This window comes from Mustela lutreola, chromosome 15 (assembly GCF_030435805.1).
Source record: "Mustela lutreola isolate mMusLut2 chromosome 15, mMusLut2.pri, whole genome shotgun sequence".
Lineage (NCBI taxonomy): Eukaryota > Metazoa > Chordata > Mammalia > Carnivora > Mustelidae > Mustela > Mustela lutreola.
Window position 1 is genome coordinate 55,673,064 of NC_081304.1, and position 18,764 is coordinate 55,691,827.

At 45.0% G+C, this 18,764-nt stretch overlaps 1 protein-coding gene across 4 annotated transcripts in view; it reads right to left on the reverse strand.

Moving 5' to 3' along the window:
• DNAH9 (dynein axonemal heavy chain 9) overlaps positions 1-18,764 on the reverse strand; it is a 321,088-nt gene that overhangs the window by 211,626 nt on the left and 90,698 nt on the right. For all 4 annotated transcript variants that reach the window (XM_059150223.1, XM_059150226.1, XM_059150225.1 and 1 more), the window contains 3 exons: positions 17,030-17,269; positions 16,594-16,754; positions 1,788-1,944 (listed from right to left, as the gene is read on the reverse strand). In XM_059150223.1, the coding sequence (XP_059006206.1) occupies positions 1,788-1,944; positions 16,594-16,754; positions 17,030-17,269 (558 nt within the window). The remainder of the gene's footprint in view (positions 1-1,787; positions 1,945-16,593; positions 16,755-17,029; positions 17,270-18,764) is intronic.

Sequence of the window (18,764 nt, forward strand, 5' to 3'; positions counted from 1 at the left end):
TAGGAAAAAACCCACTTCCTTCTTTTAGCCTGACTTAAAGAGAAATATTACTTAAAAAAAATTTTTTTTGAGAGAGAGCATTCACGTGTGTGCACATGCTCACATGGTGGGGTAGAGGGGAAGGGAGAGAAAGAATCTTAAGCAGGCTCCACACCCACCATGGAGCCCAACTCGTGGCTTGGTCCCACGACCCTGAGATCGCAAGCTGAACCGAAATCAAGAGTCAGATGCTTAACTGACTAAAACACCCAGGTGCCCCCCTCCTATTTTTTTTTTTTTTTTAGAGAAATAGCACTTTAATGTGTTCATCATTAAAAGTAACCATGATAAAATGTAAATTGTGTAGAATATGGGCAGGACAGCTGTTTGGCATCTGAATCCTCACTTTGTTTGCTTGCTGTGAGCAAACACAGCGGCTTAGGTCTCTGCAACTCTTTGCACAGCAAAATTTTCCATACAAGAGAAATTACTAAACTTACAGCTGATGAATCTCATTTAGACTTATGTATGTTAGCTCACAGTCTCTAAAAGTATTCTTAAATTAAATTTATTTTGTACCCCATCTATGATGATTTACACATATAAATATTTAATCTACTAATGCTAAGCCTTTATTTTTCCTCTCACTCTAAATTTATTTACATGCCATCCTGTTTCAAAGGGACTTAAGATAGTTTACCGAAATAATACAATAAAACAAAATAAAAATAAGGAGAAAGTGAGACAATCTTATTACACTTAAAAAAAAAAAAAAAAAGAATCAGGCACCTGGGTGGCTCAGTGGGTTGGGCCTCTGCCTTCAGCTCAGATCGTGATCCCAGGGTCCTGGGATCGAGCCCCACATTGGGCTCTCTGCTCAGCGGGGAGCCTGCTTCCTCCCTCTCTCTCTGCCTGCTTCTCTGCCTACTTGTGGTCTCTGTCTGTCAAATAAATAAATAAAAATCTTAAAAAAAAATCTATATGACCTCTAGTAGAATATTGCTAGCTAAGAAATGACCTATGGACCTCTTGTTCCTCTTGCTTTTCTCTAGAACACAGAACCTGGAATACATTTAAAAAAGTAAAAATGAGGAGCCCCTGAATGAAGAACATTGGTCTTGCCCTTGACCTTCGTGGGTATCACTTGTTGGAGTGGAAGTTAATCTAGTCTCCTTCAGAAGTCACATTTGCCTTGTAAAAGTATTTTTCCCGGGGCACCTGGGTGGCTCAGTGGGTTAAGCCTCTGCCTTCGGCTCAGGTCATGATCTCAGGGTCCTGGAATTGAGCCCCTGCATCGGACTTTCTGCTCAGCAGGGAGCCTGCTTCCTCTTCTCTCTCTGACTGCCTCTCTGCCTACTTGTGATCTCTCTCTCTCTCTGTCAAATAAATAAATAAAGTGTTTTTTTTTTTTTTAAAGTATTTTTCCCTTGTAGAAATACTGGGGAAATGCCCATTTTTCCAGAGAAGCACAAATTCGACTTCCATGTAAAGAAGCTCACAAGCCACTTGTGAGCCCTTCTGTAGTTCTAGGTTAAACAGTGAATGTAGGCCTTTGGATAGATGCTCAGCCTCGTCATTGTACAGGTGACAAGAGACCTCAAAATGAAGCTCACTGGCTTACAGGGAGGTAACCAATCTCCAGGGATCAGATATCCTCAGGTCTCCTGGGATGAAGCCAGCAGAGACCTCTGTGCCTGGACCTCTGAGCTGGGCCAGGGTGGCATGAATAAACCTGGACCTAAACTGGGCTGCCACCCAGTTTTTAGTCCTGCCGCCCCCCACTGCCCCACCCTTGAGTTGAGGCATACCTTGTAGTCCATCTGCTCTGAGCAGTTGAACACATACACCATGATGCCCAGTGCTCGGCCCAGGTCCTTGGTGGTCTCTGTCTTGCCTGTGCCTGCGGGTCCTGCTGGGGCTCCACTCATGGTCAGGTGCAGAGACTGGGTGAGGGTGATGTAGCATCTGGAGAACACAGGAAGGTGGAGGTCATTGCCAGGGCCCTAGGTGGCCTGACCAATGGCTCTGGTCCTGCTGGGTCCTGGGGAGATAGACCTCAGGTTCTAGGCCCTGGGAGACCTGACAGCTTCTGTAAAGGAAAGCCAGAGCCCCCCACTCCCACCTGTTCCCCTCAGCGCTGTGGGGAGAAGTCTCTGAAGGGTCACCTGATCCTTCAAGGGCATCACAGGCTCACTGTCAGGCCTTCTGATCTTGCACCTGCTCACTGACCATCTCTCCATCCCTCTACCCCAGTGCCCTAACTGTCTTCATGGAGAGCTACTCTCACATGTCCATGCTACGTTCTGAATGTCTGCGTGCCCCAGCCCCCCAGTTCATTCGTGGAAATCCTAACCCCCAAAGACTATGATGTGGGGAGGTGGGGCCCTTGGGAGGTGATTAGCTCATGAAGGTGGAGCCTCATGAATGGGATGAGTGCCCTGATAAAAGAGGCTCCTGAGGGACCCTCTGTCCCCTCCACCATGCGAGTACATGGCGAGAAGATGGCAGCTTTAAGCCAGAAAAGGGGCCCATACAAAAACATGACCATGCTGGTGCCTTGATCTTAGACTCACCAGCTTCCAGAACAGTGAGAAATCCATCTCTGCTCTTTATAAGCTACCCAGACTGTGGTGTTTTGTTACAGCAGTTCAAGTAAACAAGGAGAGCCAGACACACTAGGACTGTGCCTGTTCCTCTTTTTTTCCCCCATCTAGCCCCAGCCCTTCTGGTCCACCTGAGTCATGTTCTTCTTCAACACGGCCTTCAATAGCCCAGCTGGTGGCTACTCACCCCTTGGGTCTCATATTTGACATGGTTTCCCCCACTTAGGAGTATTCCTGGACCTCTCAGGGGTGGGAAAGTGAGCAGACGCCTCTCGGATGAGCTCCTCTTCCACTCTATGGCACTCCAGCTACCAACAATATAAGCCACATGCACTGTTCATCTAGATCTTCATAAGGACATGAAGGTGGGGCCATGTCTCATTCATTGTTTCATCTCCAGAGTCTAGTAGAGCTCTGGGCACATTAGGCCCTCAGTAATTATTGATGAAACAAGTTCACGAATGACGGTGTCAGTCATTGTATCTGTTTAACCCTCCTGTGACTATCTTTCCTAATAACAAAATAAAATCAGCTTTAAGCTTCTTTCTAGTCCTTCTTATTTTTTAGGTTTATTTACTTATTTTAGAGGGGGGAAGGGGAGGGGCAGGAGAAACTCAAGCAGACTCCTCGCTGAGCGTGGGGCCTGACTCAGGGCTCAGTCCCACAACTCTGAGATTAGGACCTGAGCCAAAAACAAGAGTCAGATGCTCAGCTGGCTGTGCCACCCAGGCCCCCCTTGTTTCTGGTACTTTTAAGAAGGACTTGCCTTTCCACTTAGTTGGAAATGTGCCTTTGAGTAATAAGCACATAAAAAGATGCTCAAAACCACTAGTCATTAGGGAAATGTGAGTCAAATCCACAGTGAGATACCATGATGCACCCTCAAGGATGACTATGGTCGAGTGTTGGCAAGGATGTGAAAAAACTAGGAAACCCATACACATTTGTGGGGATGGAACATGGTACAGCTACTTCGGAAGACCGCGCGGCAGTTTCTTCAAAAGGAAAGCTTACTGGGACAACAAGATGGCTCAGTCGGTTGGGCATCTGACTCTTGGTTTCTGCTCAGGTCATGATCTATGGTCATGGGGCTGAGCTCCAAGTCAGGTTCCACAGTCAACAAGAAGTCTGCTTGGGATTCTCCCCATCTGCTCATACCCTGCTTGATCTCTCTCTTTAATAAATAAATGAATCTTTAAAAGAAAGAAACCAAACCAAACCAAATCAAAAATGAAACAAAAATGTAAAGCTTATTGTATGATTCACTAATTCCCCTTCCAGGACTTTACTGAAGGGAAATGAGCGTTTATGTTCAGATAAAGACTTACACAGAAATGTTCCTAGCAGCAATATTCTTTTTTTAAAAAAAATATTTCATTTATTTATTTGTCAGGCAGAAGGAGAGAGAGAGAGAGAGCACGCATACAAGCAGGCAGAGGCAGAGAGAGAAGCAGGCTCCCTGCCAATCAAGGAGCCCATGCGGGACTCGATCCCAGGACCCTGGGATCATGACCTGAGCCAAAGGCAGCGGCTTAACCCACTGAGCCACCCAGGCGTCCCAGCAATATTCTTAATGCCAAGAACCGGAAACATCCCAAATGTCCGAATGGGTAAACAGTTATGTGATGTATCTGTCCAGTAGAATACTATTTAACAATGTAAAGGAATGAAGTACGTATAGATATATGTTACACGAGGGGGAAGCTTTAGAAGCATTATGCTAGGTCAAAGGTGCATAATATCTTGTAGGGTATCATTTCATCGATGCAATGTCTGGAAAACACAGAGACAGACAGCAGCTCAGTGGCTGCTTGGGAAGAGGACTTGGGATTGACAGGAAAACGGTGATAGCCAAGTCTGAAACTGGATGGTGGTAATGGTTGTACAGCTCTACAAATTACTAAAAGTCATTGAATCAGACATTTGTTTTAGGATTTTAGGTAATCTCTACACCCAATGTGAGACTCGAATTTATAATCCCAAGATTAAGAGTCACATGCTTCACCAGCAGAGCCAGCCAGGCATCCCTGAACTGCACACTTGTGATGGAAGAACTGTAGAGCTCATACATTATACCTTGGGAAAGCCACTAAAAATGTGCCATTGGCCTAACTTTTCAAAACCTAGCAAATTAATACCCAGGCTCTGGGTTTAATTAACCTGCAGGCTGGACCAGGAGGTGCTGTCCAAGGGGACTTCCAAAATGAATTCTGTTTCCAAATCTGATGTCTAAAGTTCACCTGAAACCACAGCCTAACGCCCTTCATGCCAGATGGGGATTGTGTCTCCACTAGAAGCAAACTGGGTTTGAAAAGACTTGAAGAGAGTCCCTGAATTCTTCAACTGAGCATAAAACCCCTGTAATGTATTTCACCTTTTGTATGTGAAACCCAGGAAAGCAGTTTCCCCAAGTAACAGATCATCATGGAGGCCTGCATGCAGCATTTACCACAGCTGCCCTCGTGGGCTGGGTTCTGCCTCCAGACTGGTCCCAGTGCCTTGCACGCTTCCCAGCCTCTGGCTTCTGCCAGAACTATCCAGGGCCTGCTACAGCCTGTATCTCCCAGGAGGAAAGACAAGAAGACTGGCAGAATCCCAGCCTCCTGTCTGCTCCCCTCCTCACTCTCCCCCACCCACTCTCTGTCCTCCTCTGCTGGCTGGAGAGCAATCCCAGACCTCTTCTCTCTGCAGGGCAAGACTCTCAAGGAATCTGGGAATCTAGAAGCCCAAGGTTTCACAGAAATAGAATTTGCCTGGAATCTGGAAAGAAATCCTTGGAACTGGGTGTCCATCTCATTTTGAGCTTCTTTGAGCTTCTGATTATCTCTAGAAGAAGCACTTGGGGCTGGGAGGGGGAAGTACAAAAACCAAAACAACGCAAAACACAAAGAACATCTTTGTCCCCATGATAGCAGAACTCTAGAGCTAGAAGGGATTTCTGAGATCAGCTAATCCAACACTTTCATTTTGTAGATGGGAAGCCTAAGTTTCAGGAAGGGGAATCGGGTTAAGGTGCTGTAAAAAACTCAGGCACAGGCCGTGGGCCTTGAGCTTGAGCCATAAGAAAAACACAAAGGAACAATATTTCCCTCTTCTGCATGAGGATTGCCATTATCTTGCGCCCCTGGCCAGCAGGCTGTCCCAGGCCTTAGGGACACCAGCCCCTGCTCTCACACTCCATCTGGGGTCTTGTTGGCTTGTCCGTCTCTAACTGTCAAGCCATCTGCTTCAGTCTGTGTGTTTTCCCCTAGAGGATGGTGGGTCACACTACCATGGTCTAAGGCAAGGACTCGAGTCAGACGGAGGTCAGAGTCGCCTCTACTACAAAGTGAGCAACTTGACCAGGATCACAACCCTTGGTGCCTTTCAAAAGATGTCTCTGGAATCCATCACATGGGTTTGGCTTTGCACCAAGTTCAGTACCTTTGCTGCTTTGAACCAATAGTGACTGTAGGAATGGCAGGGACTCCTGTAGGAGGCGCTTTCACCTGACCGACTGGGCCCAACATGCCTGCAGATTAATTTTGTCTGGTTGTTCCTGGACACACAGACCCTTTCCTGCTGGGGCAGACCTCAGGGGTCTGGCCTCTTCACCAAGCCAAGCTCTCTCCCATCAAGTCCTTCCAAGAGGACCACAGAGCCTCTTCCCCACAGCGGGGCAGGATTCCAGAAGGCAGCCCCTTCCACAGTGGGTCTGTGTAATTGTTTGAAAGGCTTTCCTAATATCAAGCGATGTCAATCTTGTTCTCTTTGGGCAAATGACTTCTATAGGTCTTATTCTTATCTCCCCAAGCAGGCTTTTGTGAGGGTAAGATGATACAAGAGATAGGAAGGGGCCTTGAAAAGAGAAGGCCAATCCAAGTTTAAGGTATTATTTTTTAAGGTAACAAATACACACAATGTAGCTTTTCTTTTTTGATACAGTTATTCAATTGGCAGCTTAGAGAAAACATCAAAGCCAAGGCTTCTTGATTTCAGCTATAAATAGCCTGTTGCTATCCCAGAAATGTGGTCTGACTAATCTTAGAGCTGGTGAAATCATAGTTGGTTTGTATTCACTTTCTACTGCTGTGTAAGAAATCACCATAAACGAAGTGGCTTAAAATAACACCCCTTTATTGCCTCCCTCTTTGAGGTCAGAAGTCTAAGTGGCTCCTCTATGGAGGGTCTCATAAGACCAAAATCAAGGTTATCAGTTGGCTGGACTCTTATCTGAACACTCTGGGGAAGCATCTGCCTCCTAACTCACTTAAGTTCTTGGCAGAATTAAGTTCCTACCATTTGTAGGACTGAAGTCCTTGTTGGTTACTGTTGGGCATTGGATGGTTTGGCTCCTGGAGGCCATGCTCCCATCTTTGCATATGGCTCCCTCCGCCTTTAAAATCAGCAAGGGCATGTCAAAGTTTTCTTAGGTTTCAAATCTCTCTGATCTCCCCTTCTGTCCTCCGCCAGGAGAAAGCTCTGCTTTCAAGGTCTCGTATGGTTACCTGAATAATTTCCCTCTTGCCATAAAACAAAACGTTATCATGGGAATGATACCATGATATTTACGGTTTTCACCTGTACTCAAAGGGGGAGGAGCTCATACAAGGAAAAAGGTCACTGGAGATCACGTTCTTGGAATTCTCCCTACCACACGGCTCAGTAATCTTAACTGTGGAATGAACATGGATGCCAACGATCCCTCCCTGGTGGGGGGGCCTCTGGTGACATCAGCAGGACTCAGGTCCCTGCTGTTTGTTATTGCTATTGACAACTTGAATGAAGACATAACTGATTATATACAAGATAGTCTGATATTCTAAATAATCTCAACAGTTGAAAAAGATGGGGTTGGGACGCCTGGGTGGCTCAGTTGGTTAAGCAGCTGCCTTCGGCTCAGGTCATGATCCCAGCGTCCTGGGATCGAGTCCCGCATCGGGCTCCTTGCTCAGCAGGGAGCCTGCTTCTCCCTCTGCCTCTGCCTGCCGTTCTGTCTGCCTGTGCTCGCTCTCTTTCCTCTCTCTCTCTCTCTGATAAATAAATAAAATCTTTAAATTAAAAAAAAAAAAGAAAAAAAAGAAAAAGATGGGGTTGACCCAACAACGTGAACTTGAACCGATCCATGGCTTTTAAGAGGTGTCAGGCTCAAAATGAGAAACACCATCGACAGAAGACTATCCTCAGCATCAGCCTAAAACAAATCTGTCCGTCCGATAACACTTGAATATTTAAATTTCAAATGCTGTCCTCAACCTAGATGCCCCCGATTCTATGATCTGTTTCTTATGTCATTTGGTTCTGAGCTCCTTTGTCACCCAGTGCTCATCTTTCTCTTTGCCCACACTAGTTGGTAAATGTCGCTCTCAAAACATGGCAGAAAGAGCTGAGAGCATTGGCTGATAAGTGATCTCTTTAGCGAAGACAATAGCACACTGGGGCACCGGGGTGGCTCAGTTGGGTAAGCATCCAACTCTTGATGCAGCTCAAGGCATGACTTCCTGGGTCATGAGACTGAGCCCTGCCCGGGGTTCTGCACTCAATGGGAAGTCCGCTTGAGGATTCTCTCTCCCTCTGCCCCACCCCCCCAAAGGAAATAAATAAATCTTAAAAGAATGACAACATACCTAGTATGAAACCCGAGTTGGTACAACTATGCTTTATGCTGTATGTCTCGAATATAAGTGGACATTCTAGAAGTCACAAAGAAAACTCAAGAGAATCTGAAACAAAATTCTTCAAATTTTTAACAGAGGGCAGTAGATGGGCAGAATAAAAGGTGAATTTATAAAAATCAGTGTTCTGCTATATACGAGTAAAAAGAGGGATAAAGAAAGATATGGTGAAATTGAGCAAAGATTTCTTAGCCACAACACCTAAAGCATGGTGCATGAAAGACAGACAGATTGGCCCTCATCAAAATTAGCAACTTCTGCACTTCAAAAGACGCCATCGAGAAAGAGAAGAGGTAAGCAGGAGACCGGGACAGGATAGTTACGAACACGTGTGCAATATAACAAGAAGGTTCAAAGAATTCTTCCAATTCAAGGAGAGGACAAAGAGGTCAATCAAACAGTAGGCAAAAGATTTGAATGGGATTATGCCAAGGAAGATCTCCAATTGGTTAATGAGACCATAAAAAGGTGCTCAACATCTTTATTAGGGAAATGTCAGTGAAAACTCTGACGAGATACTACTTCAATGGATACTACTCAATGGTTGTAATAAACAAGAGAGATAACAACCAAGTTGTCCAGGCTGTAGAGAAAGGAGGACACTTATACTCCGCTACTCGTGGGGGCGTGAAATGATTCCACCACTTTGGAAAATAGCTTGGTGGCTTTCCAAAAAGTTAAACATGAAACAGTGATACCACCCAGCAATTCCCCTCCTGGGTATGTGCCCAAGAGAAATGAAAACTTACGCCGACACAAAGACTTGTTCACGGCAGCATGATTTTTAATAGCCCCAAACCAGAAATAACCTCAGTGTCCATCAGCTGGTGCCTGGATAGACAAAATGTGTCCTGTCTATAAAATGGGATGTTATTCAGAAATAAAAAGTAAAAGATTACAGACACATGCTCTATCACGGACGAAGCCCCGGGACTATGCGTAAATTGAAAGAAGCTGGAAACGAGGGGCCGCACATCGTATGGCTCCATTTCTAAGAAATGTCTGGAATAAGACAAGTTTAGAGAGACAGAAAGTGGGTTTTCTGGGGCTGGGGACAGGAATGGGCACATAAATGGGCATCAGGAATCTTATGGAGGAGGATAAAAAATGCCGTAAAATTGATTTATGGTGATGCTTACACCACTTGGTAAAGTTTCTAAAAACCATTCAGGGGCGTACTTGGAAAGGGTAAAACTTTTTGATGCATGAAAAAAACCTCGATCAAGTTGTTTAAAAACATATATTGTGGAAAAAACTACCTTATATAGCAACAGCATTTTTAAGAACACCTAGTGATAATATGAATACTCAAAACCCATATAACAATACTTAGACGCTTTTCTGATGTAACTGCAAGATATTCAAACATAGTTCAAGATAGGGAGCAACATAAAAATATCACATGTTTTAAAAATGGTTCTTCCTTCCAAATTAACTGGAAGATATTAAGGCTTGCTGACCAGAACCCTAACCATTTATATTCTGTAACTTGAAAAAATGAGTCAAGTTCAGGGGTGGCTGGGTGGCTCAGTAGTTAAGCATCTGCCTTTGGGTCAGGTCATGATCCCAGGGTCCTGGGATTGAGCCCCCCGTCAGGCTCCCTGCTTGGCAGGAAGCCTGCTTCTCCCTCTCCCACTGCCCCTGCTTGTGTTCCCTCTTTCAGTATGTCTTTCTCTGTCAAATAAATAAATAAAATCTTTAAGAAAAAAAAATGATTCAAGTTCATTTGAAAAGAAATAGAAGAGCAAAGAAAAATTTATATATATATATATATATATATATATATATATATATATATATAATACATATATAAAAGATAATGTGGGGGCGCCTGGGTGGCTTAGTGGGCTAAAGCCTTTGCCTTCAGCTCAGGTCATGATCTCAGGGATTGAGCCCCACATCGGGCTCTCTGCTCAGTGGGGAGCCTGCTTCCCCCTCTCTCTCTGCCTGCCTCTCTGCCTGCTTGTGATCTCTCTATCAAATAAAAAAAAATAAAATAAAATAAAAAATAAAAGATGATGTGGGACCTTAACTATATAAATAGAACTCAGGACAAAGGCACAGTCTTTAAATAATATGGCACAGTGCTGGGCATGAAGATGAGACAGAACAGACATTTTGAGACAGTGTGGTAACTCAGAATTTTGGAACTTGTAGAGCAAACATCATAAATGGGTGAGGGAAATGGCATATTACTCACTAAAAAATGTGCCCATCAGTTACTTAGAAACCAAAGAAATAAAGTATTCCCTGCCATCGTTTCTGTGGGTGTTTTTTGCTCAGGATCGCACACATATGGTAAAAGCCCTCTGTCTACATGGCCTTCAATCAAAGTATCTCCCACCTTCCCAGGCATGGGCACAAGGCTAGGGCTGGGCAAAATGATTGAGCTCACTGGCTCCAGTAATGGATGCAGAGATCGACACGGGATCTAAATGGGACACATCAGGGTCCCCTGAAGGAGTTCTCAGCACCATAGGTCCCTATGGTGCTGAGAAAGACAGGGAAGGGATCCCTCTTCTTCCTGGACCAGGAATCCCAAAGTCATGGGCATGGAGACCACCCTTGCTACTATCCAAAGAAAACCCATGCAAGAAAGAAGACAATGCTCAGAAGGAAACAAGAGCCATGATAGGAGAGTGTCCCATTGCTGAGAGTTCCTTTCTGGGCCCGGAGCTTCTACACGGAACAAGCTAGACTCAAACAGGTCCTCCCTCTGTTTATGTTAGTTTAGGCTTGGCTACTATCACTCATAACCAAAAATGTTTTGGTAAGAACACTCATCTAACTCAATGGTCAAAAAGTTTACCAAAGACACTGAAAAGTGGAGAAATAAAATAAATCACAATAAAATATAGTGAATATTGGGATGCCTGAGTGGCTCAGTGGGTTAAGGCCTCTGCCTTCGGCTCAGGTCAGGATCCTAGGATCGAGCCCCAGGTTGGGCTCCTTGCTCAGTGTGGAGCCTGCTTTTCCTCTGCTTCTGCCTGCCCCTCTGCCTGTGTGTGCTCTCTCTCTCATAAATAAATAAGTAAAATCTTTAAAATATATAATGAATATTAAGTTGATCTTGAAATGGCAGGGGCTTTCTAAACATAAAAGTAATAAAAAGGGCAATGACAGTTATAAATAATTCACAGGAAAGGAAAATCTCATAGTCATAAACACATAGAAATGCTCAAGCCTGTGAGTAATTAAGGACATCCAAATCCAACTGAGATACTATACTGATGTACAAAATTAACAATACTTTAAAAAGTAACACTGAATGCTGGTGAGGATGTTGAGAGGTGAACATTCTCATAAACGGCCAGTGAGAGTGGTAATGATACTTGTTTCAAGAATAATTTTAAAGTATGTGTCATCTAATTATTCTGCGTCCTGGAATCTCTCTTCGAGAAATAATGAGAAATATCATTAAAAAAAAGTATAAGGAAGTTCATGGCAGATTCATTTTTAATAGAAAAGGCTTAGGTGTGACTCAAACATTTCATACTATGGGTGTGTTACAGAAATGATGGGACGCTTGTGAAGAGAAGGTAAATCAGTTCTTAGAGTGTTTCAGAAGAATGTTTCGAGAACACACAGATGATACAAGGTTATGTTTAAAAAAAAAAAAAAAAAAAAGACAGGGACGCCTGGGCGGCTCAGTGGGTTAAGCCGCTGCCTTTGGCTGAGGGTCCTGGGATCAAGCCCCGCATCAGGCTCCCTGCTCACAGGAGCCTGCTTCTCTCTCTGCCTCTGCCTGCCCCTTTGCCTGCTTGTGCTCTCTCTCTCTCTCTCCAACAAATAAATTAAAAAAAAAAAAAAAAGCAATCTACCATTTTTTTACATAAAGCATATGATGGCAATTGCTATTTGTCAAAATCTCCAGGCAGAAGTTAACAGACTAGATATTAACAATGGTTATCTCTGCACGACTTTACATCTTGGCTTGCAGAGCACTAAGTTTTCTGATAAAAACTGCGATAGAAACTTGGAAAGCGCAGGACTTTTGCTAGCTGTGCCCTTCCCCAGCCAATCACCTTCAAAGACTCTTGGGTCAATTATATCTCACCTGCTTGCAGTAGTTCCTGAGAAATTAGAAGGTACTCTAACTCGATAAGCACTTGATTAAAACAGTACTTAGCACAGCGCAGGGCAGAAAGGGGCGGCTGGGTGTGAAGGTGACGGGAGGGGAGTTATGGGGGCGGGGAGGGGGGGAAGGAGGTCATCCAAAGGTTGAGAAACAACTTATGTGAATTGCTTTTGTTCAGCCTGAAAAATCATTTCCATTTATTTCTTCAGCTTAGTGCTGGGCCCGAGCCCCCGGATGGTGGTGAAGCCACTGCACTCACTTACATATTCAGGTCCCATCCGGGCAGTGGGAAATTCCAAAGAAATAGGCATAATCAGTCGGATGTACTGTAATGCGGGGATGCTTTTAATGAATGTGCAAAGGTTGTATGGATCAATTGTCCATTTGATTAATTCCTCCGGCAGGAGAGAATTAAATGTACTTAGGCTACACACCAGCAAAGGGTGAACGCTCTTTAAAATGTGATTCTCTGTGCTAAGGCCATTTTCTTTTTCTTTTCTTCTTTTTTTTCTGGGCAAAACATTTCTTGAGCGAATAATGGAAGTCAATGAGAAAATAGAATTTTACATATAAATATTCACGACGTACCATTTTGTCAGAAAAGCAAGTAAGGTGCAAAACGAGGTCAAGGTCTACATAGTATTCACCATTATTTGCAGGAAATGTTCCTTTCTAGTTCTTATTTGCATTGTTCCATAGAAGGGGTGATAAATTCCTGTTTTAGAGATAATTCCTTGTCAAAGCTTTACCCTCTCCCTCTCTCGAAGGCGTTTGGCTTTAGAGTACTACAGGCTTCTAAACTCAAACAAGGCAATTATCTTCTCCGACCCTTGGGCGGGTGTGAAGGCTCAGGGAAACGGAAAGTCTTGCACTTTGATCACTTGGAATGATAACATCTGATATGTCTGCAGAAAGGAAGAAGATACGTTCTGACAGGTATAAGGAAGCTAAGACACATACTCAAGTCTCAGAAATCGTTTCACTGAATTTGCTAAAGGAGTGAATTTCTTGAATGCCTATCAGGTGCCCCATGTGGTGTTGGGTCCCACATGGCAGAGCAGCGAGTAGATCAAGGTCAATGTCACCACGTAACATACAGTCTAGGGCAAGAGATAGACATTAATTGAATGGTTCAAATATAAAATGGCTTCATCATTCTGTTGCAAGTGATGTAAATTCCCCAACTATTAGCTTCTCCTCCAAGGCTGGCAGAAAAACTCACTGCCAAACTCACTGGGCCAGATTTCCTTCCTGCTTAGGGCTGGTGTCTTACTGAGAGTCACTATTAAGACAAAGACACATGAGAGGGTCCACTCTGAATGAAGTGTGAGGGGGGAAAACCTTTCCTTTGAGCCACAGCAAATGAGTGCCTTGAAGGGACTGATCCCGAGTGAAGGCCAAGTACAACCCTAAGATGGCCAACCCCCCCAAGACCTGCTGTTGCCAACACTGTCCCAGCTGCAGAGAAATTTGTGTCTCTTTCGGAACAGATGTCTCTCTGCCTTTTGTCCTAAGCTGGGGCCTGGAGGAGTTGCTAGTCCCCAGCTCAGAGCAGAAGACAGAGTAGCTGTTCCTCCTTCTTTGGGAGCCAAGGCACGAGTCCTCCGCCTGTCTCCTGAGTCCACCTCTTTTTTGATCCTGTCTATTCCCACAGTCTGGGTCTTCAATACTCAACCACCAATCATTCATTCGACATACTAATTTCAAGGTCTGCTAGGTGCTGGTGACACAGCAATGGACAAGACAGACAAAGCTCCTTGATGGGAAAGAGCTTCCATTCCAAAGGGAAATATAGCCAACAAACAAGCAAGCAAGGTGTTTGCAGAATGTGGGAGATGTTAGGAAGAAGGTAAACACTGGGAACCATCTTGGTTATTGCTGTGTGTGTGTGAGGAGGCAGAGTGAGGCGGGATTTTAGTAAGAGAGGTTGTGGAAGTTCTCCTCAGGTCTGAGGACAGAATGAAAGGATGAGAAGGTGACTATGGAACAGTGAGCATGTGAAAGACATTCCTGGACAAGGGACCCCCCCCCCCACCCATGTATAAAAGGTTCTAATTTAAGGGGATCAAGGAACAGAAAGGAGGCCAGTGGGGCTGGAGTGCAGGGACTGAGGTGTCGGGGCAGCAGACAGGAATTGTTAGGTCCCATAGGGAATTCAGATTTTAGTCTAAGTGCAGTGGGGAGTGACCAGAGACAATGATGTGGCTTCTGTGGGCTCCTAACTCCCCCAAAAAATGGCATCTAAGAGTAAACATGGAAAGGTTTGAGGGGGACTCTGGGTAGATCTTTCCAGACTGGGTAGGAAGATGAATTAAAGAAATGTACAGCATGGGGGCAGAGAGGAGAGATGAACCATGAGGTCTGGTTCTATGGATGATGTTGGGATATTCCCACATCCCATTTCGTCCCATGAGTACCGTGATCACTATTCCACTCAGCGTATCTTGGAAACACAACTGAGGATCTGACCAGAAGGCAGGTGGCAGGAGAAAATTAAATAAAAGAGGACACTGATTCTGTGTGGCCATTCTAACCTTTACAGATGATGACAATGTCTTCGCCAACCGCAAGTCACTTACTTAGAGCAAGCCAGCCATTCAGGTACGTGACTCAGTTTGGAGAAGAAGGGATTTAGCACTCAATGGAAATAGAAGGGAAAAGGCCATGCACTCTTAGTAGACTTTACAGAAATCTCAACAGAGTTACAGTAGTCCATCCTCGCTCTCCTTTGCCCAGGCTGTGCTATCAGATAAATCTTCCTAAAAGTAAAAAGTTTTCATTGTTTTGCTCCTCTTATGAAGAATCTCCAATAATTGATCACTACTTACTGGGTAAAGAAGGTATGATTCATACCTTCTAGTCAGGATTCTGACCCATCTTACCAGGCTTATGACCAACCATATCCCCCCAAGTCAAGAGTCTACCCCCTCTTCCAGGAACAGGTCTTGGATTTTCCCATTTCCATGCCTTTGCACACAAAATTCCATTTTCCAGACTGCTTATCAGTCGTTCTTCTGCTTCTGGAGATCCTAGACCACTTTCACAAGTAATGGATGCCGTAGACTCTCTCACCAGAAACAGTGACAACGCACACTCAGATTTCTGTACAATTGCATGGACCCTGTGGCAGTCATTCTAACCTACCACGAAGCTGTTGGAGTCCTATACTTCCTCCCAGGTCCAGATCGGACGCCACCCATTCCCTGGTGCATTCCCTGTCCTCTTCTTCCTGTGATGGGCAGGATCTCCAGTGCTCGGAGGGCCTATGGCTAAGTCACTTGCTTGGAAATTGGTGGCAAATGGCTGTGAGCCCTATCTTACCCTATGGTCCTGCATGCGTTCCCCTTGGGCTATGTATATTTTTATCTGTGTAGGTCTTATTTACCTCTCTGGAATAGGAGTTTAAGGACAGGAAAGGTTTTAGTCACCTTTGTATGCCCAGTGACTACTTCGGGGTCTGGTGTGAATTCATTCATTGAATGAATATGAATGAATTAATTCATTCATTCATGAATTAATATGAATGTCAGAGGCTACAGTTCTCCAAAAATTATAAGCTCCTTCATGGCAGGGAGTCCCTGGTTCTAATCGGATTCCCAGCGTGAGAGGTGCTCAAGAAATGTGCCAGACGATTGGTAAGAAAATAGGAATGGGGCACCTAGGTGGCTCAGTCAGTTAAGTGACTGCCTTCAGCTCAGGTCATGATCTCAGGGTCCTGGGTTCGAGTCCTGCATCAGACTCCCTATTCAGCAGGGAGTCTGCTTCTCTTTCTCCCTCTGTCCCTTCCCCAACTTGTGCTCTCTCTCATTCAAATAAATAAGAAAAAAAAAAAAAAGAAAGAGAACAGTAATAAAAGATCATCTACTGAGCACTTATGATATTCTGAACTCCTTACAGCATTACTATCTTTTGTCCTTACAAACCTCATGTGAGGTGTGTGTTCCTAACTCTGTTCCACAGAGAAGAGAACCAAGAACAAGAATTAGGTCAAGCTTTTCAAGGTCAAGTAGCTGATATGTGTTAGACCTGGTGTGAGGATTCAGGTGTGTGTGACTCCCTAGTAATTCCTCAAGACTAATCACAGCTCCCTGATTTGCTTGGGAGTTCGTTCTGAGAAGGCCCCTGCCCTACAGCTTTCCAGTTTGATTTTTACGTGTGTTGTGTGGTGGGGCCAAAACCCTCCACCTCTGCGGACAAGTAGCAAGTGATGGTTGACCACAGCTGGCCTGAGGCAGACCACAGTCGGGTTCCCGGTGGGGGCGTTGATGCCTGTGCTCACCTGTCCGTCAGAGGTGTGATCACCAGGCGAGGCGTATTTCCCAGGTACTCATAGGAATAGAGAAACTGTGCATCACAGATGTTGGCAAAACAGTGTTTGGCCTCATCGTCCCAACGATGCCGCAGCTGGGACAGCCAGAGGAAGGCCTGAGCACTGTCCACCTGGAGAGAGGGTGCAGAGTACTGGGGGTGAGTCACTGTCCAGCAGGCAGCACAGGACCTGCAGGCCACAGGAGATGCAAGAGGAGCCCACCAGGGCACAGAGACAACGAGCTGCTCTGATGCTGGGGATAGCCACCATGACCCTCTCCCAGTTCTCTGGCTGCCACAGAATCTGCAACCCCCATGTTTGAGCTGTATGTGAGCTTCTCCCTTATGCCACTGTTCATGGCATAACTACCCACCAAGGTAGTTATGGTTGCAGGTCTGGGACTCACCTTCTGAGCAATCATCTTGGCCACCACATCCCGGGCGTGCACGTCAATGGTGCATATGGTCATGATCTTCTGCCGGTCCCCTTTTGAGAGCTGGCCAACGAGCATGGTGATGAGGGTTTTGAGCTGGGCCACTTGCTTCTTGTAATAGTCCTTCATGGCGTTCTCATAGCCTTCCTCCAGCCTGGCAAACGCAATGCCCACCTCTGTGGTCCACCAGATCTGAGTGCAGGTCAGGGCCACCTGTGGCATGAGAAGCCACTTAGGAAAGCCATCGCCAGGACTGTCTCCCAAACCAGCCCACTCATGCACCCCCAGTGAGAGCCAGAATGGAATCACATGGGTGACGTAAGCCCTTCCCCACCCTCTTCCACTGCATCTTTGCCATATTGTCAAAGAGTTTGGAAAGATGGCACTAGACCTATGAAGGGAAACCGCACCAAAGGATTGGACAATGTGTCCAGAAGACACTCATTAGTAGTGTTCAGAGGTCTACTGTCTGACAGCCATTAGAGGATTGGATACCAAACATTTCGAGGGAAGCTTGTGGGAATGATGATGTATGAGGTCAGAACCGACTGAATTAACCTAAGCAAGCCACTTGTCTCCATCTCCTTGGAGATGGGAAGTGGTTCCAAGTGGGGAAAGCGCAGTCTACTCTTGGGGAAAAAAAAAATGTATTGTTTGGTTGAAAACAACCAGAGTCATTCTGGTCAATGTCAGTGGCTTTTAGAAATTGCTACACTGATCTTTCCATTTCTACAGCCCAGGTGAAGCATCTTTCCTGCTCTTAGGAGGTTAACAATATGCTGACTGACCATCTCAAGAGCACTCAGACTTTGTTCCGCTCTTCTTGAACTTCTTGTGGTCTGAGTGTTCTAGCTTAGCAAGCCAGCAATGATCACTTGCGATATATTTTTGCTTGTCTGTAATGCTTTTGCAACATGTAATTTTTAATTCTTAAAACCTATCACCTTAAAAAGCCTACTTTTGAAGACCAAGGTGAACTACAGCAAAATTCACTGTGGTCAACAGGACTTGGGTCTTTCAGAGGTTTGAAATTAAATAAATGGGAAAAGGGATTTGAATGAACGTTTCCTCTGTTTGCTGAGAAACTTAAGATGGAAAAGGCGGAATTTTGATTATTCATGGTAGAGAATTTAGATGCATCGATCATCTGTTGTATCATTTGATCTGTCAGAATAGCAGGAGGCAACACATTTTCTTGGCCCAAAATTCTGATTCGGGTAAACAGGAATCCTGACAGGAATGATTCCCTTTGTGAAAAAGAGAAACCCGTCATATAAATGTACCCTTCTCTCTTATATCTGATTTTGCCTTTGGGTTTAGACACGCGGTTCTGCCTGTACTGTGATCTCATTGGGATCTTATTGGAATGTGACATGTCAGCTGCACAGTTAAAAGAATATTTCTTCCCTTCCGCAGTACTGACTCCCTTTCTCGTTTCTTCTTTTTGTCTACACTCGCTGCCAAGTCTACACTTGATGCCAACATTTTGCCACCTTCCTCTTCCTTCTCCTCCCCCTGGCACCATGACACCACCTGGCACTTCCCTGACATGGCCACACCAGGTTCATGGACGCCCCTCAGCCTCTTTATTTCGCTTGATCTCTGCCAAGTGCATGGCATGAGTGACCTCACCTGCTGATAGTTTTTTGGGTTTCCAATATGACCATTCTCTGCTTTTCCCTCTCTCTAAAAAGGCACCGTTTCTCAT